The 22,271-nt window shown below is 59.7% G+C and overlaps 3 protein-coding genes across 14 annotated transcripts in view; 1 reads left to right on the top strand and 2 right to left on the bottom strand.

The window, feature by feature from the left end:
- The first annotated feature begins 21 nt into the window (after nt 1–21).
- ERCC6L (ERCC excision repair 6 like, spindle assembly checkpoint helicase) lies at nt 22–4,433 on the top strand. The gene is made up of 2 exons (XM_080553763.1): nt 22–153; nt 262–4,433. The coding sequence occupies exons 1-2, from the start codon at nt 47–49 to the stop codon at nt 4,100–4,102; spliced, it is 3,948 nt and encodes a 1,315-aa protein (XP_080409889.1). The 5' UTR covers nt 22–46; the 3' UTR covers nt 4,103–4,433.
- A 2,967-nt stretch (nt 4,434–7,400) lies between these two features.
- Nucleotides 7,401–8,135, bottom strand: PIN4 (peptidylprolyl cis/trans isomerase, NIMA-interacting 4). The gene is made up of 4 exons (XM_080553782.1): nt 8,046–8,135; nt 7,871–7,938; nt 7,677–7,796; nt 7,401–7,574 (listed from the first exon to the last, which is right to left on the bottom strand). The coding sequence occupies exons 1-4, from the start codon at nt 8,083–8,085 to the stop codon at nt 7,416–7,418; spliced, it is 387 nt and encodes a 128-aa protein (XP_080409908.1). The 5' UTR covers nt 8,086–8,135; the 3' UTR covers nt 7,401–7,415.
- A 1,403-nt stretch (nt 8,136–9,538) lies between these two features.
- Nucleotides 9,539–22,271, bottom strand: part of NHSL2 (NHS like 2) — a 30,268-nt gene continuing 17,535 nt past the window's right edge. For 5 of the 12 annotated variants that reach the window (XM_080553766.1, XM_080553764.1, XM_080553768.1 and 2 more), the window contains 7 exons: nt 16,770–16,922; nt 15,885–16,018; nt 15,479–15,683; nt 14,483–14,614; nt 11,239–13,356; nt 10,999–11,131; nt 9,539–10,319 (listed from right to left, as the gene is read on the bottom strand). In XM_080553766.1, coding sequence (XP_080409892.1) covers nt 10,007–10,319; nt 10,999–11,131; nt 11,239–13,356; nt 14,483–14,614; nt 15,479–15,683; nt 15,885–16,018; nt 16,770–16,922 — 3,188 coding nt within the window. In that variant the 3' untranslated portion in view covers nt 9,539–10,006. The other 7 variants (XM_080553767.1, XM_080553771.1, XM_080553769.1 and 4 more) reach the window with 5 other exon arrangements.

The raw sequence follows: 22,271 nt of genomic DNA on the forward strand, positions 1-22,271 counted from the left end.
CGGGGTTTGAAGCGCGGCGCGGGGGCGGCGGTGGCGGTGCGGCGACATGGCGGGGCCGGGGGAGGACCGGGACCGGGACCAGGACCAGGATTGGGACCGGGAGCGGGACCAGGACCACGATAGGGATCAGGATCAGGATCAGCAGTACCGGCGGTGAGCGGGGGGCCGGGCCCCGGGGTGCTGGGGGTGGTGGGGCCGGTGGGGCCGGGTCCCGGTGCCCCGGTACCGGTGCTGACGCCGTGCCCGTCCCCGTCCCCGCAGGCTGGTGAGCGACGCGAAGGAGGCAGCGGGCAGCGGGGACCTGGAGGCGGCGCTGCGGCTGTTCCAGCAGGCGGCCGCCATCCGCCCCAGCGAGAAGCTCCGCGGCCGCATGCAGCGGCTGGAGGCGGCGCTGGCCCAGCTGGCGGAGCAGGAGGAGGAAGAGGAGGAGGAGGAGGAGGAAGGCCGGTTCGTGGACGTGTGCGGCAGCGGGCTGCTGCTCTACGGGGAGCTGCACGCGAAGCTCTTCCAGCACCAGCGGGAGGGAGTCGCCTTCCTGTACCGCCTGCACCGGGACGGCCGGCCCGGCGGCATCCTGGCCGACGACATGGGTCTGGGTAAGACCGTCCAGATCATCGCCTTCCTCTCGGGTATGTTCGACAGTGAGCTCATCCAGCACGTCCTGCTCGTCATGCCCACCACCCTGGTCAGCAGCTGGCTGGCCGAGTTCGCTCGCTGGACCCCCGGCCTGCGCGTCAAGGAGTTCCACGGCAGCAGCAAGACGGAGCGTACCAGGAACCTGGAGAGGGTCCAGAGGAGGAACGGCATCATCGTCACGAGCTACCAGATGCTCATCAACAACTGGAAGCAGCTCGCCAGCTGCCACGAGCAGGACTTTGTCTGGGACTACATCATCCTCGACGAAGCGCATAAAATCAAGTGCCCGTCCAACAAAACGACAAAGTGCGTGTATGCGATTCCTGCAAAGCATCGCATCCTCCTCACGGGCACTCCGGTGCAGAACAACCTGCAGGAGATGTGGTCCTTGTTTGACTTTGCGTGCCAGGGCTCTCTCTTAGGAACTGCCAAAACATTTAGAATGGAGTATGAGAATCCTATTACTAGGGCCAGGGAGAAGGATGCGACTCTAGGCGAGAAAGCACTGGGACTTAAGATATCTGAGAATCTAATGACAATTATAAAGCCGTATTTCCTTAGAAGAACTAAAGAAGACATCAAAAAAAGTCATGCTGACAAACCAGATGCCCTTCTTCCTGAGGATCCAAGCGAGGCTAGTGCTCCTGTCATGCCATCTCTCACTAGGAAAAATGACTTTGTTGTGTGGGTGTACTTGTCTCCAACGCAGGAGAAAATCTACAGGAACTTTCTCTGTCTAGATCACGTGAAAGAAGTGCTGATGACAACCCGGTCACCTTTGGCTGAGCTGACTGTCTTGAAGAAGCTGTGTGACCACCCCAGGCTTCTGTCCGCAAGAGCATGTACCCAGCTGGGCTTAGATGGACAGGAATGCTCAGAGCAGGATCCCGAGAGTGAAGCAGGTGTGCTCTCAGGTGCCAACAAAACAGATCATCTGTCTGTTGAGACCCTGATTCAGGAGTCTGGGAAAATGCTGTTCCTTGTAGGGCTTCTGGAAAGACTGCGAGAGGAGGGGCACCGAACTCTGGTGTTCTCGCAGTCGAGGAAGATGCTGGATATCATAGAGCAGGTTTTGTCTCGCAGGCAGTTTAAGATCATGCGTATTGACGGCACAGTGACCCACCTGACAGAACGGGAGAAGCGCATTAGCGCCTTTCAGAGTAACAAGGACTACTCCGTCTTCCTGCTGACGACACAAGTCGGTGGCGTTGGCATAACCTTAACAGCGGCCAACCGAGTGGTGATCTTTGATCCCAGCTGGAATCCAGCTACAGATGCTCAGGCTGTAGACAGGGCTTACAGGATTGGGCAAAAGGAGAATGTCGTGATTTATAGACTGATTACCTGCGGTACAGTGGAAGAGAAAATATATAGGCGACAAGTATTTAAGGATTCATTAATAAGACAGACTACTGGTGACAAAAAGAACCCATTTAGATATTTCTCCAAACAGGAACTAAGGGAGCTTTTCACATTAGAAGACACCCGAACATCCACAACTCAGATCCAGCTGCAGTCTTTGCATGCCACCCAAAGAAAGACTGACCTGCAGCTGGATGAACACATCGCTTATTTACACTCTCTGGAAATGTTTGGTATTTCTGATCATGACTTAATATTTACAAGAGAAATGACTCATGAGGAGCAGGCTGAGAGTGAAGAAGCCCATCAGTACATTCAAAGGAGGGTACAGAAAGCCCACGAGCTAGTTCAGTTAGAGTCTCAGCTTAGAGATCTGAGGATGGAGGGGATCAGAAATGCTGTGGAAGAGTCTTGGTTGAGACCACCAGAACTGGCTTCCCAGGCAAAGAAGAGGTCTCCAGGGTTGAACAACATAAATAACTTGGTTTCACCACCAGTAGCTGATAAATGTGAAAATGACAAAGTCGTTGATCTTACAGAGGACATGGAGGTCCAGATTCTTGATGTCAGCTCTAAAATGACAAGTCTGACCGTTGATGAGTTGGGTGAAGAGAAACTGGCACAAGCGATGTCCAGTATGGATACGGAGCTCCTTACTAGCAGCAAGGTAGTGGAACAGCCCGATATACAAGGGTCTGAGCAAAATCTGGACTCAAGCGTTATACCGTTATCACCTGGACTTTGTCCACTTGATAAAGAGAGCCCGAGTCTCAAACAGAAGCAGTGTTCTCCTGTTCCCCATGTAAATTCGGATAGCTTGACTGAGGCCGGGAATGGCCTGTCTGGGCATTCTCAGCATTTTGCTAATGAGGCGGGATGGTCAGCCACACCGAAAAGGTTACAAGATGCAGAAATGTCAGTTCAAGTACTTGACCCACTTGCTGTCTCAGAGACAGAGGGGAATGACATTCCTGAGCTAGCTTTATCTGCCACGCCACCAAACCTACCAAATGTTATGCCAGAAGTCCGTGCTGGGATCCAGAAGTCTCATGTGGTGGAAGCCAGCTTGGAGGAAATGTCTGTGCCATCTCTCCAGGATCAAGTTGATTTCAATCTGGTCTTGGAAGAGTCTGGAGATGGATGGCAAGATGCCTCAAATGGGGAAAAATCACTGGAGCACCCAGAAGATGAGGGCTTCCAACTAAAAACAGGAAGTCTTTGTAAATCTCCAGCAAAAACTTTAAGTGAGAATGGTAACTCTGGAAGCCCCTGCCATGCAGCTGAAGAAGATCCAAATAACTCTTTGCAAGCGAGTGAAGTATCAGAGGAAAACAGTGCTATCTTTGTTTCAGGTAGAAAGAAGCGTGTGAAAAGAATTGTTTCAGATACTGAGGATGAGGACTATTCTGTTATGATCTCAGAGGAAGAGCAGTCTGATAAAAAGTCCTCTCCCTTGAACACCCCTCTGCATCAATTTCTTGAAGGAATTACTGCATCTACTCCTAAAAGCAACAGGAGCCTAACAAAAGCCATTTTTTCTCCCAAATTAACTAACAGTGGTAACAGGTCTACAGCTTCCAGGAGATCTCTAATCAACAAGGTGGTAGATGAGGTTGAAGATATTGGAGAAATCATGGGAACCACTGATGAAGAAGAAATCAGTGATGAGGAGCAAGAAGACCTTCTGGAAGAAGAAGCAGAAGAGTGTAGTGCGGAGTCTGTTGAGCCTGAAGAAGAACCTGCTGGAGAAACGCTTAACTCAACTGAAGAGTCCTTCCATCTAGAGGGTATGCAGTCTGAGCAGTCCGAAGCAGATGAGACGGAGTCATCTCAGGAGGAATCCACTGGTGATGCTGAGCTTCAGTCAGGTGAGCAGATAGAGTACTGCACCCAGGAAAGGGTCTCTGAGAAAGAGGACGGTCAGAATTCCTCTCCTTCCTTAGGTACTTACAGTACCTTGGTAGACAGAGGGAAGAAACTTAAGGATGACGGAAATCTACAAGAGGCACTGAACTGTTTCCTACAAGCTCTTGACATAAAGAGTGGAGATCCTGAAGTTATGCTTATGACTCTAAACTTGTATAGACAGCTAGCCCAGAAATGAAATCTGTATACTTTTGTTAAATAGTTGAATGTAATCTCTATACCTTTGTTAAATAGTCTCACTCTGTCTATGCTACATCACTTTTTTTTTTTAAAGTTCAGATGGCTGAAATAAATACATGCTTCTTTCAGGTTATGTAACTTTCTGTCATGGCTAGTGAGCAGATCCAGCATCTCTTCCTGCGTGAAGAAGCAGTCTAAGAAGCCCTTAGTCACATTTCAGGTGCTGGGAAAGGGATGTCACTGTGGACTCAGTTAACTAAGATGAAAACAGTTCATGTTCTTGTTATTTAATTAAAAAAAAATAAATCTATGCCTAAATGCCTCTCCAAGCTTGCAGCTCTGCTTTCCTGTTTCTAGCATTCAGAGTCTCCTGTCTTCAGAGGAGGCTGACGGTGTGGTTCCACAGCAGCTTAATGCAGTCTAAATTCAAGCTGCTGTAGTTCCTCCTTCCTCGACTTAAATGAAGCCCATTTGCCTGCCTGAACCTTGCCTGCCATTTGGGTGCGCCAGATGCTGGTGCAAAGAAGAGAACACAGCTACCGCAATCTGTTTTTAAGTTGGCCTGAGAATGCATTTGCTGTGGTGGAGGGGGGGGGGGGAAAAGCTGATTGCTGCTATAAATCCTCCATGCAATGGAGGCCAGCGCACCATCTGCCTGGTGCCGCGTCTAACACTGACATGTAGTACTGCAGAGACCCTTTTGCTCAAATCCCTGCCAGACTGTGGTTGCTGTAGAAGGGCTGTAGAGCTGGGGGGGGAGTCGCAGAAGGACTGAAATAGCAATTAGGCCTTGACTACTGCAAGGTGCTGAACATTTGGAACCTTTTAGGATTTATGGAGGGGTCTAAGGCTTCAAAGCAGGCTGTGGTCTAACCTTGTAGCCCCCCTCTCATCTTTCCCTATTATAGTCAAAAGCCTGTCGGTACACAAAGGCAGCAGGAGGGAGACGTACCTGTCTTAAAGTTGTGGGCTGCCTTTTCGCTGGTGAGGTGGTCCTCTAACACTCTTCCCACATACGGTTTAGCTGTGGTAAATAAAATATTTTTTACAGGTACTATAGGCACAGTGAAACTGAAGTGGGTTCCTAGTTTTGGACCACGCAATTTTAAAATCAGAAGAACCTCATTCTGGCTTTTAGCAATGCTTTGCTCATCTGACTTGCCCCTCTGCCACCACCATGGGATAAACTTGGCCTGGGTATGCTTGCAACTATCACATCGTCTTACCTTGTAACAACATGGCAGTGAATTTCAGTGCTTCCTCATCTATGTTAAATGCCTAGCAGGTTTGCCTTGTATGTTACAGTGTGATAGCAAGGGACACTTTCACACCTTGTTGAGTTCTGCAGTTTTTGGAGGAGAAACTGGTATGCTGAATTTGAATTCTTTGTACTAGATAACATATCAAATACAAACAGTTGTCCTGTTAGAACAGGAGATATGCAATGTGCTTTTGCTAATAGGTAGAACAAAGCCCTGGTAGCCTGGAAACGAGCAGTTTATTAATAGAGCATCCCTTAAATGAGGCCGCATCTGCTCTCATGCTGTAGAAAGGCCTGTCTGCCTCTCATAACAAAATATTAATGAGGTAGAGCTTTGTGAATGTTGGTTGGCCTGTGCAAGCCTCCCATTCTCTTAACAAAACAAACACCTCAAGAAGTGGGGCAGGAGAAAGACCTGCCCTGGTTTCAGTTTTGCATCTTCATTGCCTGTGCTCTTGGGAAAGGCCTTTTTGTGCCATTTGATTTTTTTGTCCCCATCCTAAGCCCTCTGACACACCAGGATGCTCACCTGCAGCAAAGACAGCACCAGTTTGAGTTCTGCCTTTCAGCAGGCAGAGGATCAGCACATTGGGATATTTATTACTAAGGTCACGGAGGTAGGAGACACGCTGAGCTGCTTCATTCACATCCGTCATGCTGTCATTTAGCCGGTTTTACCAGAAGGACAAGGTGCAGTCTGCTAGACTTCATACACGTACTGCATGCTAAGCAGTAGAGGAATTGATGGAGTGACAAGCATTTAGTGTTTTTTCTGCTTCTCTTCCCTTATTCAAGTTACAGTTTCTTCCCTGAGCTTTGATTAGATAAGGTGTGGATGACTTTTTATGCAGCGGGACTCCTCTTGCACCTTCCCCCTCCCTGCTGCTGCTCAGTCAAGCCTCCAGCCTTCGTAAAGGTCTGGTAACTGAAAGAACGAGGAGCCTGCCCTGGGCAGCGGCTGTGAGCTCTAGCTGTAGCATTATTCTGCCTCTACCACAGGGAGGCTCTTCCCAGGTTAAATCTGAGCTCTGGAGCAGAACCTGTAGCATGTGAACCGTCCACATTCTCCCTGGTGGGGGTAAGGGTAAATGCCCGAGGGAACCCCTCTTTTCAGGCTGGTTAGATTTGCAGAGAAAAGCCTGAGCTTTCAGTTGGACAGATCAAGCCATTTCCACGTGCAGTTGCAGCCCAGAAAGCCAACCCTACCCTGGGCTGCACCAAAAGCAGCGTGGCCAGCAGGGCAAGGGAGGGGATTGTCCCCCCCTGCTCTGCTCTCGTGAGAACCGTGTTCAGCTCTGGGGCCCCAGCACAAGGAGGACATGGATGTATTAGAAGAGTCCAGAGGAGGCCACAGAGATGATCAAGGGGCTGGAGCACCTCTCCTACAAAGACAGTATGACGGAGTTGGGGGTGTTGAGCCTGGAGAAGAGAAGCCTCTGGGAGAACCTTTTAACAACCTTCTAATACCTAAAGGGGGGGCTACAGGAAAGCTGGGGACGGACTTTTTATCAGGTAGTAATAAGACAAGGAGTAATAGCTTTAAACAAAAAGAGGGCAGATTTAGATTAGATATAAGGAAGAAATTCTTTATTATGAGGGTGGCAAGGCACTGGAACAGGTTGCCCAGAGAAGCTGTGGATGCCCTGTCCCTGGGAGTGTTTAAGGCCAGGCTGGACGGGATTTTGAGCAACCTCATTTAGTGGGAGGTGTCCCTGCTCATGGCAGGGGGGTTGGAATTAGTTGATCTTTAAGGTCCCTTCCAACCATTCGATGGTCATCACCGCTGCAGCTGGAAGAGAAGAGACTCACCTGCAAGCTGAAGCTGATTTAAAGCATGAAGCGCTAATTTGACCTTTTTCCACGGAATGCTTTACCTCTCTGTGCAGGGTCCTGTACTCTGCTGGCTGTACTCTGCACGTCCTGCCCCAGCGGCAGGGACGGCTGGCTGTCTCCAAGCACACTGCTGCTTACGGCCAATGTGCTGTAAGCTCTAGGTGCCTGGGACGCTCTCAGAATTCAAGCAGTCAGGAACTTAATGGTCATTCACACTTTATTTTCTGCCTTCCACCATGATAATGTGGTACCCGAACTTTGTTCTGACAGGAGGGTCCGTATACACCGGTTTGTCCATGCTGCTCACAGGCAAGGCGAACGCGGCGTCCTGGAAGGGTCCCACCATGGAGCCTCTGGTCATCCAGCCCAAGTCTCCCTGGAAGAAGGAGCCACCAGGGTTAGGGAAGGGCTCTGCGCCTCGCCCTGCACCGCTTTTAGGGCCGGACGGGCCGAGGGGCCGCCCGGGGGACAGCCTTACCCCCTGCCTGGCCTTGTCCTCGCTGTACTGCGAGGCCACCTCGCTGAAGCGCACCCCGGCCTTGAGCTTCTCCATGGCCTCCATGGCCTTGCCGTGCTTCTCGCACAGGATGTGCCGCACCTGGGGGGGCAGAGGGGGCCGTGGCAGCCCGCTGGGAGCGGCACCGCGGGGGCCCCGGTGCCGCCGGTACCCACCTTAACGGAGCTGCCGCCGCCCTTCGGGCCCCGCGCCTTGCCCTCGCTGCCGCCGCCGCTCTCGCCGCCTGCCAACGCAGCGCCCTGAAGCCGGGACGGGCCTCGGGGAGCCGCTACCGGCCCCGGGCCCGCCGCCCCGCTCCTCGCCCGGCCCCGCTCCCCCGGCCCCGCTCACCCTTGCCGGCCTTGCCGCCGCCTTTCCCCTTCGGAGCCATGGCCGCCGCCGCCCCGCCCCGCGCCGCCGCCGTGAGGCCCCGGCCGGCCCCCGGGCCTGCCCCCAGCCCCCGGGCCCGCCTTTTTTTTTTTTTTTTCCCTCTATCTTTCCTTTCCTTCTTTCTTTCTTTTTTTTTTTTTCTCTCTTTTTTTTTTTTTTTCCTGAGTTTTTCAGCCTGCATCCTGATTACAGGCTCAATTCTGCAACCCCGCGAGAGGGAAGGGCGCAACGTGCAAGCAATGGGAGAGGGTGAAAAACACCACAACCGACAGCCAACAAACAAGCGCAAGGAGAGCGGGGCCTCCTTCCGAGTAAAATCCGGCGCAGGCTCTGGGCAGGGACCCGTGCTCCCTGGGCTGGCACGGATCGCCCCAGCCCTGCTGAAGCTGTGCCCTCAGCCCCCACCTCCCCAGTGCTGCCAGGCCCCAGCCGCATCGTTCTTCCCCCACACAGGGAGGCTGGGGCGTGCCAGAGCTGGCAGAAAGACACGAGGAAATAAAGCGCAAACTTCCCAAACACCCCGTTTCGGCAGCGGGCGCTGTCTGGCCCTTTCTTGCTCCGAGGAAGAGGAGGGCTGGTGCTTCTGCTTAGCCCTGCCTCCTGCCAGGCTGCCCCCAGCCCCGGGGTGTCACTGCCCCGCTGCCTCTCACCGTGGCCTGGTGAGGACTCACGGGGGGGGTCTGCGTGTGCCATGGGGATGGTGGCACTGTGGGCAGCATGGGGACAGCGCTGGGGTGGAGCCCCTGCCGTGTGGGTGACCCCTGGGCGTGGGCAGGACGGTGGGAACCCCCCAGAGTAAGGCGGAGCACGTCCGCCTGTGTTTCTGCACCTGGCTGTGTGTGGCCCCCAGCGATGGAAGCTGCGGGTGTTTGCGGGAGGCGCAGCTCCACCCTGCTTCTGCAGGGTGCTTCAGTGCGATGCCAGAGGCAGGAAAGGAAATTTCTGGCATCCCCTCTGGGCAGCGATGCCCTGCTGCAGCCCCTTCCTTCTCACGTCCTCAGGACCAAGCGCTCCCCATGCCTCCAGTCACCTCACGTCCAGGAGATGCTTGTCCTGGGAGGCTGGTGGGGGCCCGTGTATGGTGTGGCTGGTGGAGCACGGCTCCTTGGGGGACGCAGTGGAGTGACCCTGGGGTCTGTGTTCACAGCAAGGGCTGGAGAGCTCTCAGAAATGCAGCACTGTCAGGGGCTTTCGAGGGGGTGGGTTTTGGCCTGAGGTCATTGCACGGGCTGCAGACACCGGGGCGCCCGCTCCCCATGCAGCAGGGAGGATGCTTTGGCTGACGAGAGGGAACAGTTTGTGGCTCTTCCAAAACAACCTCATTTCCAAACAGCCTCCTTACATCTTCCCAAAGTAAATCTCCGTGTTTCCAGCCGAACTCATACCCGGGACCTTTGCCTGGGAAACTAAAGGTACAACGTCAAATAAAAGAGAAAAAAACATCATCACCACTGTGCATTAGAAAAAGCCATTTAAAGTACCACATGCCGAGTGACCAAACAGTTTCAAGCTAGCTTTGCTGCGGGTGCTGGAGGGTGCTTGGGGCTGCTGTCCCACTCTGTTCCCGAGGAGCAGCAGGAGCTGCCAGCCCAGTGCCACAGGAGGTGCCGGGTCCCGGGGCCAGCTCAGCAGGGGACAGTCCCCGCTGCGGTGCTGCATGCCTGCCTCTTCCCTCCTGTGAGCAGCCCGCCTCCGCCGGGGACATGGGGGCCTCAGGTCCCAACACTGCCTCTCTGACGGCGGCTCTCCCATCCCACCAAAGAGGATTTGCCGAGGAAGAAATGAGAGCATGAGAGAAGCCCCAGCGAGACAGCCAGGACACCCCTTCTGCAGAGACCTGAGTGCCTAAAGCTACCGCTCGCAGCGAGGCTCCCTCCGCAGCCATCTCGAGCCCTTTGTGGCCAAGAAGGGTCTGTGCAAGGTTAGGGCTGGCTTTTGGGGCTGTTTGCACCATCCAGCTCAGGGGCAAACTCTGTCATGACCCTCCGAGCCAGCGGGTTTGTGGTCTTAAGCAGTTCAGCTGCAGATGGCCGGGTACCAGCACTGGTTTTACTGCTCTTCTTCTGGAGCAGGGCCTTAAAATCTTCATTCCTGCTGGAGGACTTCCCGGTGCTGACCACTGCTGCAGGGGACTCACTTGTTGGTGAGCCCGACGTCTTCACGGGTGAGTGGGAATTGGGCCGGCTGCCAAAGGTGTCACCAGGCTCCTTCCGCCCCAGAACCTTTCTCTTGGACCTAAGCAACAAAGAGTATAGCGGTGGGAGCAGCCCCAGGCAGGAGCTGCCACCGCTTTGGGATGTGGCGAGTTCCCGCAGCAATGGGAAGGGCAGCACTTAAGGGGTGCAGTGCATGGCACCAGCCCAGCCCTGCTGGGGCAGGAAGACAACCTGACCCGTCCATCGAAGGGTGGGTGATGTGCTGAGCTTTTGCTCATGTTGCAAATGCTGTCCTGGTAGACAGGCCCCAGTTTGCCCCAAAGCTGATAGATAAATGGTGGCCCAGCCTGGCCACAGGTCCTGTTCTGCAGGCTCTGCTGAATTCATCACAGGATGGTTTGGGTTGGAAGGGACACTTAGAGATCATCCTGTCCACCCCCCTGCCATGGGCACTGACATCTCTCACTAGATCAGGTTGCTCAAAAGCCCCATCCAACCCAACTTTGAACACAATGATGGGGCACCCACAACTTCTCTGGGCAGCCCGTTCCAGTGCCTCACCACCCTGACTGTGAAAAATTTCTTCCTTAGACCCTCAGAAGCGCACAAGGCAGCAACAGCCTCCCAAGGGCTTGTTCCTGAGCTTGAGCAGCAGCCCCAGCATAGAAAATTTCAGGCACCAGTGATGGGGACAGAACCACGTTGGCTCTGGAGGGGCCACTTGGGCGGCCGTGCCCACCACCGCATACCGGCCCTACCTGTGGATGACGGTGAAGAGATCCTCTGTGGTACGGGATGCCACAAAGACATCATCGTCCTCCTCTGCGATGGAGTCGGCTGTCTTGTCGCTGGCAAAGCTCTTCTCCTCTGTGCCGGCCTCAGACAAGCTGCCTGTTTGCAGGGAGGAGAAGACAGCCATGAAACGCATGGGATGATGGGGAGGGACCCCCCTGCCCCTCTCCCTGGGGTATAACATGGAGGACCAGGTAGACCCTCACCTTGCTCCGAAGGGGTCTCGCCAGCTTGTGCTGTGCCCGGGACCTCTGTGGGCATTGGGTCATCAGTGTCAGGGTGGCAGCAGCTGGGCTCGGTGTCCAGCGTGATGATGGGGCTGGGGGTGGGTGCCGGGTCCCCCGCACCTCCTCCCTGCTGCACCGGGGCTGGGGCGAGCGGCAGGTAGAGTACGCTGGGTTTCTTGGGCACCGGCGGTGGCACCTTGGCCTTCCTCCGCTCCCCCTCCGGCCGCGGCTCATCCTCCAGGCTGCCCTGTGAGAGCCGCCGGGGCTCCCCTGGGCCCCTCCTCGGCTCCCCTTTTCGCAGCGCTGCCAAGCCGTCCTTGGTAGCAATGCTTGGTGGGGACGTAGGGGACAGGGGGCCCTCTTCCCGCAGGGCCGGGGGCTTGGGCAGGATGCTGGGGGGCCGCTTGGCCAGTGGCGGCTTCTCCGCCACCGGTGGCTTCACCTTCCTCTCCGGGCCCGGGCAGGGGACGCGTGGTGGATCCTCGGCATGCTCCAGGCCGTCGACATTGTCCTCGGGCTCGGAGCGGCTGATGGAGCGCAGGCGGACGGAGCGCAGGTCGGATTGGGTGACCACGGGCATGATGGGCTGGATGGGGCTGGTCTTCTGGGCCAGCTTGGTGCCGAAGGTGGAGTCGGAGTGGTGCCGGCTGACCTTCGTCTTCCCCTTCAGGGAGATCTTCAGCCCCGAGAGGTCAAGGTGGGCGGGTGGTGTGAGAGGGAGGTCGAAGGACAGCCTAGACTTGGGGCTCCTCTCCATGGGGGATGTGGGTGGCAGTGAAGATTTCCTCTCAGGGACCAGTGGCCTCACCCGCACCTGGTGTGGGGAGTGCCCGAGGATGGCCGACGTGGGGACGGTAGGGGTGGGGGTCTCCGACTGGCTGGAGTACCCGCTGGACGGGGACATCAGCCCCGTGGGCCTGCCCGGGGAGGAGGTTTTGAGGTCAGCCTCTGCCGAGAGCTGGGAGGGTGTTGTGGCTCTGGAGATGGAGGGGGACGTGAGGGACTCAGAGCTGCCCCGTGCCTTGACACACTCAACGGCTGTGGTCCCCGTGGCCGTGCTTGAGCCGGAGAGGGACCGGTAGGGATCGCCGGTCTTCCAGTCTGCCAGATACCACTGGTGGGGGGCGGCCGGGCCGTCGGGCTCCCTGCCCTGGGGGTCCGCGTGCACCAGGCGGTGGCTGGGGGGGTCCAGCGGGATGCACAGGCTCTTGGGTCTCTGATCCCTGGGCAGCCCCAGGGCAGCAGGGCCATCCTGCCCATCTTTGATCAGCGAGACGCTGCGGGTGGGCGGCGAGGGCTTCTTCTTGGCCTTCTTGAGGGAGATGCTCTTGGAGCGCCGCCGCCGCTGGCCATCAGGCTCCGGCCCCAGAGAGATGTTGTCGGTGCTGGTACTGCCTTCGGAGCCGGCGCTGGGGTAGCCCAGGGCGCAGTTGGTGCTGCTGCGCCGGGCCTCGGCGTAGGCGATGTCCACGGAGCAGAGGGACCCCGAGTCGGTGGGCACCGACAGTGACCGCTCGCGGAAGCGGCACCCTGCCCGCTCCACCCCGAGGCGTGTCGGCTCCGACACCGGCTCCGGCTCCTCTTTGCTTGTCGGCGAGAAGTTCACCCTGGCCTCTCGTCCATCACACCTCCGGAGGCCCCCGGAGCCCGGGGGGGACTCGGGCACCGCAGCAGTGAAGGATCCGGGCCCGGCGCTCCCCACACGCTCCTCCTGGGCGATGAAGAAGGAGGCCGCCCGGTCGGTGCCAGCAGGTGAGCCCATGCCGGAGCTGCCCGGTGAGGCGCCCTGGCCAGCAGTGGGGCTGGGGGGGCCGGCATAGCTGAAAGAGCTGGTGCCCCAGGGTGAGGGAAAGGGGGTGCCCTGAGGCCCGTTGCAGGTGCCGGGGGTGGCCACGTTGTCCATGGGGGTGGAGGGTGGGCAGCAGCGTGCCTGCAGCGTCCCCCCGAGGTCGCTGAAGGTCTTCCTCAGTGGGGCAGAGAGCGGCTGGCGGGGGCTTATCTCCTGGGCGGGCTTCCCCCCGCTTGCGGGCTCGAAGCTGCAGGACAGGGACTCGGTGATGGGCGGGCGTGTGGTGGTCGCAGGGCCGTTGGCGCTGCCTGCGAGGACAGACATGGGGTGAGCGGGGGCTGGCAGCACCCCGGGCATTGCCCCGCAGGCGGTCGGTGGCACCATCCTGCCCCGCCGCCCGTCTCTGGGGCTGTATCCCTGCCCATGCCTGAAACGCACCCCAGCTGACTGCAAGGGAAGGGTTGACAACAGATGTTCTCCTACCTCCCTCTACTGGGGTGGCCACATCCCAGCTGGGGACAGTCCCAGCCCGCGTTAACCCTTCTGCTGGGATCTGGCGGCTGGGATGTGCCGTAAGTGCGTGGACAGCTCACCAGGGTAGGAGTCTCCATGTGTGGGGACACTGACAGGGACCAGGAAGAGCATCACCACCCAGGCCAGGGAGGGACAGGATGGCTCCCAGTCCCACCTCATCTCAGAATAACCTGGTGGGAAGGGACCTGGGGACCTGGGCCCAGCCAGACCACGACAACCGGCATCCAGTTGAGCTCTGGCCATCTCCACAGGACGAACCATGACACCTTGCTGGGCTCCTGACCCAGTGGTTGACCACTTACAGGGAAATCCCTTCCTCCTACTCCGTGAGAATTCCCCTTGGTGCCATGGTTTCTCCTCCTGTCCCCACATACCTCTGAGCAGAACCTGGCTCTGATTTCTCTGCACCTTCCCTGGCACGACAAGGTCCCCGAGCCAGGCTGGATTCTGTGCTGATGGGGTCAAACACTGTTCTGTGGCTATGCTGGGGGTGCCATAAGCACGCTCAGCCACACCAGCACCCTCATCACACCATTGTGGGTCTGCCCGCAGCTGGCGAGGACAGGCATGGGGTCAGGCTGGAGCTGTGGAGCTGAGCCACCACTAGGAGAAATCTCAGTAGACTTTGCTCCCCATAACCATGCTGAACCCCAACGTGGGGTCTGGGGGGTGTCCCCTATCATGACCCAGCTTTGGTGCCAGGCCAGTGTCACCAGCATGCCCAGGACCTCAGCTGCCCTGGAGGGTGCAGAGCCTCTGTGGTGGCCTTTACATCCCCATGGCCGGGGCGTCCCAGCCCCCTGGTGCGCCTTTGCCCATCCTCAGGGAGGCGCCGGTGGGTGCCAGCCAGGCCCGGGCACTCCTGGGGCAAGAAAGGGGCTGCGCGGTTCTTGCTGTCACCTTGGTCTCGCAGGGACATGTTAGGGAATCCGATAATGGTCCGTCTACGCCGCAGGGTGGACTTGGGGTTCATCGCAGTCTCTGTGTTAAACAGGGAGTGACGAGCACTCGCGTGCCTAGCAAAGTGCTGCCCTGTAGCCAAAACAAACACGCTGTGTACACAGCCCAGCGCCATCGCTGCGACCGGCAGGACACGGCCACCGCGGCCACCACGGGTGACCCCTGGCTTGCTGGTGGGCGGGGGGGGGGGGGATGAAGGAGCACGGTGAGCCACGCGGTGCGAGCTGCGGTGGGGATGGAGGCACGGTGGGGATGGTGGTGCCAGCTGGTGGGAACACGGAGATGCTGCGGATGGGGGTGGGATGCACGGAGAGCGGCGGAGACGGGCCCCGCTCTGAGCAACGGGCTCTGGTTGGTGCTGGTGAGGTGGGACCCCGCACCGCTGCGCCTCGTCACTGATGGGACCGGGCTGCTGGGACACACTGGGGACACGGGCATGGGTAACAGAAGGGCGTGAGTAACAGCAGGGGTGTCTGCACGTCTCTGCATCACGGAGGGAAAGGGCAGGATGACATCTTTTGCTTTCATGGGGTGCCTCTCCCTCGGCTGCTGGCCCCAGGGCTTTGACGTGCCCATGGGATGTCTGCAAGGGCCGGGCAGCTCTGCGCTGCTGGGAGCTGCAGCCCCATGAGGACAGACAGATGGACGGATGGACAGACGGAGCGTGGTGCGAGCCAAGGTGACAACAGAACCGGCTGGTGGGGCAGCGTGGCAGAAACGAGAGACCGGATGGCAGCGTGGCTGGTGGATCGGATGCACAAAGTTGCAGATGGCAGGAGAGATGGCAGGGAATGACACACACGAGCGTGGCACTGCTGTCCCCTATGGTCCGCACGGGGCCGGCAGGGACATGGGCTTGCAGCCCCAGCGTGCCCTCCCACCACCCTGCATCCCCCTGGGAGCAGCCTTCCCCGGGTCCCGGCCCCGCCGCCCTACCCGAGACATTGATGGGGACAACGTTGGTCTGGACGGAACAGGACTGGTGCCACTGCTTCTCCTCCACGGTGGGCAGGGGGAAGGCCCTGGGCCAGGCTGTCTGCTTGTCGGGGGTGGTGGGGAGGCTCAGGGAGGCGTCGGGTGGCCTCACGCCCAGCGCGGTGGCACCGCTGCTCTCCTCGTCGTTGGCTCGCCGGCTTGGGGGCTGCATGGAAAGGCATGTGTCTGGCCAAACCCACCCCGGGGCATGTGGGGGGGACAGAAAGGGCCACCTCTGGTCCTGCTGTCCCATCAGCCGTGCCAACCCATTTTCTCCACCCGATGCTGGGGCTGTACCGCCCTGCCCCGCTGCCCCACCGAATGCTTGGGCACGAGGCTCCTTGCACAGCAGGGCCCCAGGACTCACCATAAGCACAAACTCGAGGCGCTTGGAGGGCGGGGGACGGGGCGAGGGCTCCGGGGGGGTGCCGGGGGACGGGTGGCCGGCGGCACGGAAGGTCTGCCCGGTCACCCTGCTCTCGTACTGCTCCTCATACTCCTCTGCAAGGGAAACGGCAGGACCCTGCTCCAGCTGCCAGCTCGGTGGCAGGAGGAGCACAAAGGCGTCTGTCCCCGGGCTGTCTGTCCCTGCTCAGCACGGGTGGCTCAGGATGCAGGGAAGGGGACCGTGCCCGTGCTGCCAGCAGATCCTGTGGAGCAGGGCCAGGGCTGAGAAAGCACCAGCTCTCAGGGGGCAGCAAGCCCGGCTGGGGATGGCCAGCAGGGAACTGAGCATCTCCCGCCCTGTAATTGTTGAGCTAATTAATGCTGGTCGTTATGGCCTCGAACGGAAACCAGGTCTGCTCAGGCTGGCTTAATGAGATTACAAGTTGGGCGAAGGCCAGGCTGCTGATCTAATCGATGCCTGTAAAGCATCTGATCTGAGGCTGCATGACGTCGCGATGAAGAAACTGGAAGGAAACAAGATCAACAGCCACGCTGATTCGATTAAACGGCTTGGCAGCCCCGGCCCCCTCCTCGCAGGCAGGAACGCGCCGCGGGGCTGGCGGGTGCTCGGCAGCCCCAGGTGCCACTTCTTGGCCACGGTCACTGATGGCTTCAGCAGGGACCTGGGAGAGGACCAGTGCGGAGGACGGGCTGCTGGAGGCTGGGACCTCCTGGGGACCTGGCTTTTGCAGCTTGGCGAGGACAAAGGAGTGGCTTGGACAAGTGCATGTGGGGAGATGGCCTCGCTGCAGCACACCCAGAGCCGTGCCCGTCCCTGCCACCCCGGACTGCCTCGCCCCACTACCTTGCAGCAAGCTCTGGAGGTTGAGCTGAGCCTCCTGGTGCAGCTGCTCCATGCCCGGCGGGCGGCCGGCAGCCAGGAAGACGTTCACGGGCTGCTGCCATGACAGCTTGGTGTGGGCGGCTTTCTTGCTCTCAAGGTCCAGGTTAGAGGTGGCTGCGAGCAGGAGGGAGCAGAATGAGAGGGAGGCAGGCGGCCAGCTTTCCCGCGAGCGCTGCTGCGGGTTCGGGGCTGATGCTGAGCCAGCACAGTGTGCTCATCCTGCCTGCCTGTCCCTCCAGGAACACAGGGACGGGGACGTGTCTGTGTCACGCCCCAGCAAAGCCACCCCCGCAGGCTGCAGGAGCAGAGCCCATCGCCACCGCTGCTGCTGCTGCAGGCACCGGACACGCTCCTGTGGGCGGACGGAGACAGCCAAGCCGGGAGCAGGGTGAAATTGGGGAAGGAAGAAATCACCCTGTCACCCCGGGTGATTGCACAGCTGCTCTTGGGTGCAGGAAAGGCAGCACACAGCGGTGAAGCAACCTCCTTGCTGCAGAAGAGCAGAAATTGCAGCCTAAAAGGAGGGTGCAAAGGGACACGGCACCTTTTCGTCACGCTCACTTCATCCACCAGCTCCAGAAGAGGGGACGCATTGCCCAGCATAACTCACATTTAGCAGGGAAGGGTGGCGAGCCAGCAGAGGATGAGGGCTTTCTGATGGCACCGGGGTCCAGGCAGGCTCTGTGTGCACACCCATTCCTATTTCCTGCGTGGCAAACACTTCCCCTCGCCCCTGCACCGCGGGTGCCTGTCCCCAGCGAGCGCGTCAGCGCCTCCGGCCGCAGCACCCGCTTCGTGCCAGACCCCACCCAAGCAGGCAGAGGAAGCAAACGGAGTGGGTTTGGTGAAAGGGAACTGCACCGCAGCAGGTCGTGGCTGCCCAGCACCTCCCTGCACCGGCATGCTGCTGGGGCCCCCTCTTCCCACACTACTTGAGCCTGCCGTGGCCACCTGGGCCACTGCGGCCCCAGCCCGCCGTGCCCCGAGCATCGCCCGTGCTGCCCACCCTGCCCCCAGCTCCAGCAGAGCCGAGCGGCACAGCCTGCACAACACCCAGCATCCAAAAGCAACGTGCCTGGTCCCTAGCCTAGTTACTTTTATAATTTGTGTTACCATAACGACGTGCCTTAACACAAGCCCTTTTTTTTTTTTTCCTTTCCTTTAAATAATTTGACTTGTTTCCATATCAACCAAGAGGTGTCGGGGCGTGCGCGTGTAAATCACACCAAGGCTTCGTCGGCTGCAAAAGCCCCGTCCCGGAGGGCGCGCACAGGGCAGTGCTGTGCCCAGAGCAGCCCAGCAGCCGGGGATGAAATTTCCCCTGCTGCGGGTGAGCGCAGCCCCATTTTTTTGAGCAGGAGCACGGCTTCTCCTCCTCTTGCCTCCTAGCTTGGTGCCCAGAGACGCAATGCCCGGGCAGGACGGAGGTCTGGGCAGAGGTGACGGACGGCACAAGGAGCACAGGCCATGCACGGAGCAGGCTCTGGGCATCCTGCTTCCCCCCTACCCCGCAGACCCCACAGCCGCTACGCAGGAAATGAGGGACGCCCCAAACCACAGCCCCCCCCTCCCTCCTCTTCCCTCCTGCCCCGAGCAGGGGACCTTACCTCCACCCCGGCACCCTCGGCACCCCCAGGCGCCCACCCTGCCGGCTGCAACCCGGCGGGCAAACGGCAGCACCGAAACTCGGGGCCGCCCTTGAGCAAAGCGGAAGCATGCCTGGGCAGCCAGCGGGGGGGCCCTGCAGCCATCCCCCAGGGCAGGGCTCCAGCACCGTGACACCCTGCCTGCGCCAGAAAGCCGCCCCCACCCCCCGGCCACCCCAGCACCCTGTGGTGCCATGAGGGGCTGCGCTATGCGCACACGGCTCAGGGCTGCGTGCAGGAGCCAGTGTAATGCCCTGGCGCTTCGGCGTTTGCTCCCCGGGTGCGGGTGCTCAGAGGGTTTTTTTGGGTGGGGGGGGCATCATGCGGTGGCTCTGCAACGTGGCGCGCGGAGCCGGCAGCGTGGCCCTGCTGTGCTCCCAAGGGCCTGGCTGTTTTTGGAAGGGAGAGCACAGCCGGGCTCCTGGCTCCATCCCGCATCCCCCAGCACTTCTGACACAAGCCTCACCGGCGGGGGGTCACCTCACAGGAGCCAGGATGTCTCCCGGGGGATCGTCCTGCTCACAGACAGCTCTGCCCCTCGCCCCAGGGCTGGGCAGCGTCTGCGTGCAGGGCTAAGCAGTGGCTCTGCGACCTTGGTGACAGTTTGCAGAGTGTGAGTGAGTGTTCAGGCTTGGGTGAGGGTGGTGCCTGTGGTGGCATCAGGTCCAGGACTCAAGCTAAGGGGATTTTGCTCCTGCTTTAGGACCAGAGTGAAGCTCGAGCCAAGGTCTGGCCCCTCCTAGGACTGCCAGCTGCAGAGCACAGCCTATGTGCTCACCCCGCGCATCTCCTGAGCCACCCCCGCTCCACGCCAGCACCCACATTTACCTACTGCCCAGGCATCCCGAATCCACAGCGAGATATTCGACAGAGCCATCAGGAGCTGTCTGATTCAGGCCGAAGCTACCGTAAGATGACGTCTCCTGCCGGAAACCACACGGCCAAACTTTTCCTTCTCAAGCGCGCCCCAGGCCAGCGGGCAGCACCGGCAGCGCAGCCCGTGCCGCCCGGCTCCTCGCTGCCGCCGCGGAGGTACCGCGGGAGCGATGCGACGGCAGCGGCAGGCAGTGCACCATCAGCAGGGCAGCCATGGCAACGGGCATCGGCACAGCGGCATGCCAGCTGCCGCCAGCCCGAGCGCGCCGGAGGATGAAGGCTGCGAACTTCGAGGCCGCGGTCGATCCCGACCAGCAACCCAAACGCCGCCGGCTGGAACCGGTGCGCCGCAGCGCCGGCGACGTTATGGCACCGGCTTCGAGCGAGCGCCCCGACCTGCTGCCGGCACGGCGAGCGCTCTCTCCCGGCGCGTGCGGCCCGATGACAGTCCCCGTGGTCCGGAGCCAAAGCGCACGCTGCTCTGCGACGAGCGGAGAGGAAGAGAAAATAGCAAACAGCAGGAGCTGGCAGCCGCCGCGGAAAGCGCCTCCTGTCCCAAGCTCACCCCATGCTGAACTCGGAGCCACCGGTCCAGCTGCCCCGCTGAGACACGGAGCGGCATCCGTGCGTGCCGCAGCCCCAGGCGTGGACGGCCGCCCAGGCCCAAACGATGTCCCCAAATTGAGAGCAACGTCCCGCTGAGAACCCCACGCCCCGTGCTAGGAGAGGGCGACGAGTGCCAGGCAGACCTTGCCACAGGCGCTTGCCGCGCGCGGGATGGAGCGTGCCCGAGACACGAAACATCCACGCAGATGTTTTGCCAGCTGCTGGCTGAGGCCAGGGCTCCAGGCTCCTGAGCTGGGTGCCCGTGCCGGGACCCCAGCACACTATGTCAGCCCCTCCTGTGGCACTGCACGGCACCTGGTGGGGCTGTGACATTAAATAATCACACCAGCCTGCTACAGCAAATTTGCCCGAGGCTCCAGGCTCTTCTTATTCTCCCCGTTTCACATGCAATCAGCTGATTTTTGTACTGACAGGAGATAACAGCACTGCAGAAGCTGTTGGAAGGGGTGGGTGGGTTTGGCAGCTGTGAGGGTCACTCAGCTCACAGAAGGAAGGTTGGATTGCAGGAGAGGTTTCTGTGAAAAGCACCAGCAGCCAAACAGTTAACGCCACCGTCCGTCAGTAGGGCTCAGAGTTAACACCACGCTAGGGCAGTCCGCCTGCCCAGCCCTGTGGTGAGATCAGACAAAACAGATAAAAGCCCTGTTTCTCCAGCTGGATCCCAAGCGGTCCATGCCTTGTGTGGGGCGAGGGCGGAGGGGACACGTGTGCTCCCCGTGCGTGGTGCCAGCCGGACGCCGGTGGCCCCGCTGGGGGTCCTCCTGCCAGCTCGGTCCCCGGCTCAGTGTCTGTGGGGGCATGCAGGGCCACCGTGCCGCTTTGGGAGCAGTCACCACAGCAACCAGCGCGCTGTCACTCGTGCAGTGACAGCGGGGACGTTGGGAACGGTGGCAGGGAAGCGAGCGAGCCCGCAACACTGCTGGTTTTTGTGGCTGCCTGTGAGCGGGAGCCAGCCAGGTGCGTGGCTCCGGAGGCAGGGAGCCCGGCCACCCGGTCCTGCGGCCGCCCCGCGCCGTGCCCGTGGCTCTCCCGGGGAGGCTGCGGTCCCGCGCTGGGAGCGGGCGCTTCCAGGAAAGCGCCGTTTCCCCTGTGCCCTGCTGGTTTTGCACTCCGCGGGGCCAGGACAATGCGAGGAAGTTGCCTGAGAGGGGAACGTGGCCAGGCCCCGGGACAAAGGGGCCCGAGATGTGAAATCAGCCGCAGCAGGAGCAACAGCGAGGGCGGCGAGGCTCCTGGCCGCTGCACCCTCAGCGTGGCCCCGCAGCCCGTGCCGGGGGGGATCTGCACCGCTGTGGCTTCGTCAGAGCGAGGACAGCCCAGATGGGCTGGGGAGCAGCAGGGAGGGCTTAAAAGAGAAGGGGACACATCGCAGCCAAGGCCACGCTGGGATAGCGGGGACAACATCTGCAGCATTGGGCAGCACTGACCCCATCCGTGCCTATCGGACGGCCTCTGAAGACGAGAGCCTCCACGTCCCTGTTCCCCGACCGGGCACCCCAAATCCCTGCAAGCGCTGCTGCCCTCCTGCCTTACCTTCCCGGTGCCACGGTGCGAGGAACCACTCCACCTTGGCCATGGCTGCAGCCGGCGCTCAGGACTCCGTGCAGCAAAAAAACACGGCGAGAAATGAGCTGCCTCCGCCTTCCCTGCCTCCGGCCCCGTCCCCAGCCCGGAGGGAAAGGAAACGACCAGGAACTGGCTGTTTGAGTCAGCGCCAGCAGCCCATTGTCACAGCCCCGTCCCCTCTTCCTTCCCATGTCACAGCTTTCTGAATTCACTCGACTTTCACCCTGGGTGCCGCAGGAGCCCCCCAGGGCTTCCCCTTGGCTTGCCTCCTGCCGAACGCCACAAGCGGAGACTCCACAGGGACCACTTTCCAAGCACCCCAAGGATTTGTAAAGCGGAGCCTGATTTTCCAGGAGGACTGAGGCCCCTGGGAGCCAGGATTGCAGCAGAGATGGGAATGTAGCTCCAAGCACTGGCTTGATTTGGGACGGGCTTGATTTTTGAGACCGGGGCAGCGTGGGGAACGTGTGCCTTGCACTCAGTGATGCTGCAGGCCCGAAGGATGGGATGCTTCGAAGGCAGCAGATGCCAGCAGAGTTAATTTCCCCCAAGCGCTTGCAACCCAGGCAGCACTTGCACATGGCTCTGATAGATGGGGGAGACAAGCAGACCTGCTCCGACACGCACCAGCAACGGCCACGGACAACGCGGCAGCAGATTCCCCCGGTGCCCCTCCACCAGCCCCTATACGATGTGTGTCAGAACAACTCCTGAGCATCTGCTGCTGATGGTTTCCCGAAAACACAGT

Source organism: Anser brachyrhynchus (genome assembly GCF_964034855.1).
Source record: "Anser brachyrhynchus genome assembly, chromosome: 13".
NCBI classification, from domain to species: domain Eukaryota; kingdom Metazoa; phylum Chordata; class Aves; order Anseriformes; family Anatidae; genus Anser; species Anser brachyrhynchus.

Excerpts from the sequence above, each read along its gene's own strand:
- ERCC6L (XM_080553763.1), top strand. The coding sequence starts at position 47 with ATGGCGGGGCCGGGGGAGGACCGGGACCGGGACCAGGACCAGGATTGG. Across the intron at positions 154-261 it reads CAGGATCAGCAGTACCGGCG|GCTGGTGAGCGACGCGAAGG; the intron begins GTGAGCGGGGGG and ends CCGTCCCCGCAG.
- PIN4 (XM_080553782.1), bottom strand. The coding sequence starts at position 8,085 with ATGGCTCCGAAGGGGAAAGGCGGCGGCAAGGCCGGCAAGG. Across the intron at positions 7,939-8,045 it reads CGGCGGCAAGGCCGGCAAGG|GCGGCGAGAGCGGCGGCGGC; the intron begins GTGAGCGGGGCC and ends CTGCGTTGGCAG. Across the intron at positions 7,797-7,870 it reads GCGGCGGCAGCTCCGTTAAG|GTGCGGCACATCCTGTGCGA; the intron begins GTGGGTACCGGC and ends CTGCCCCCCCAG.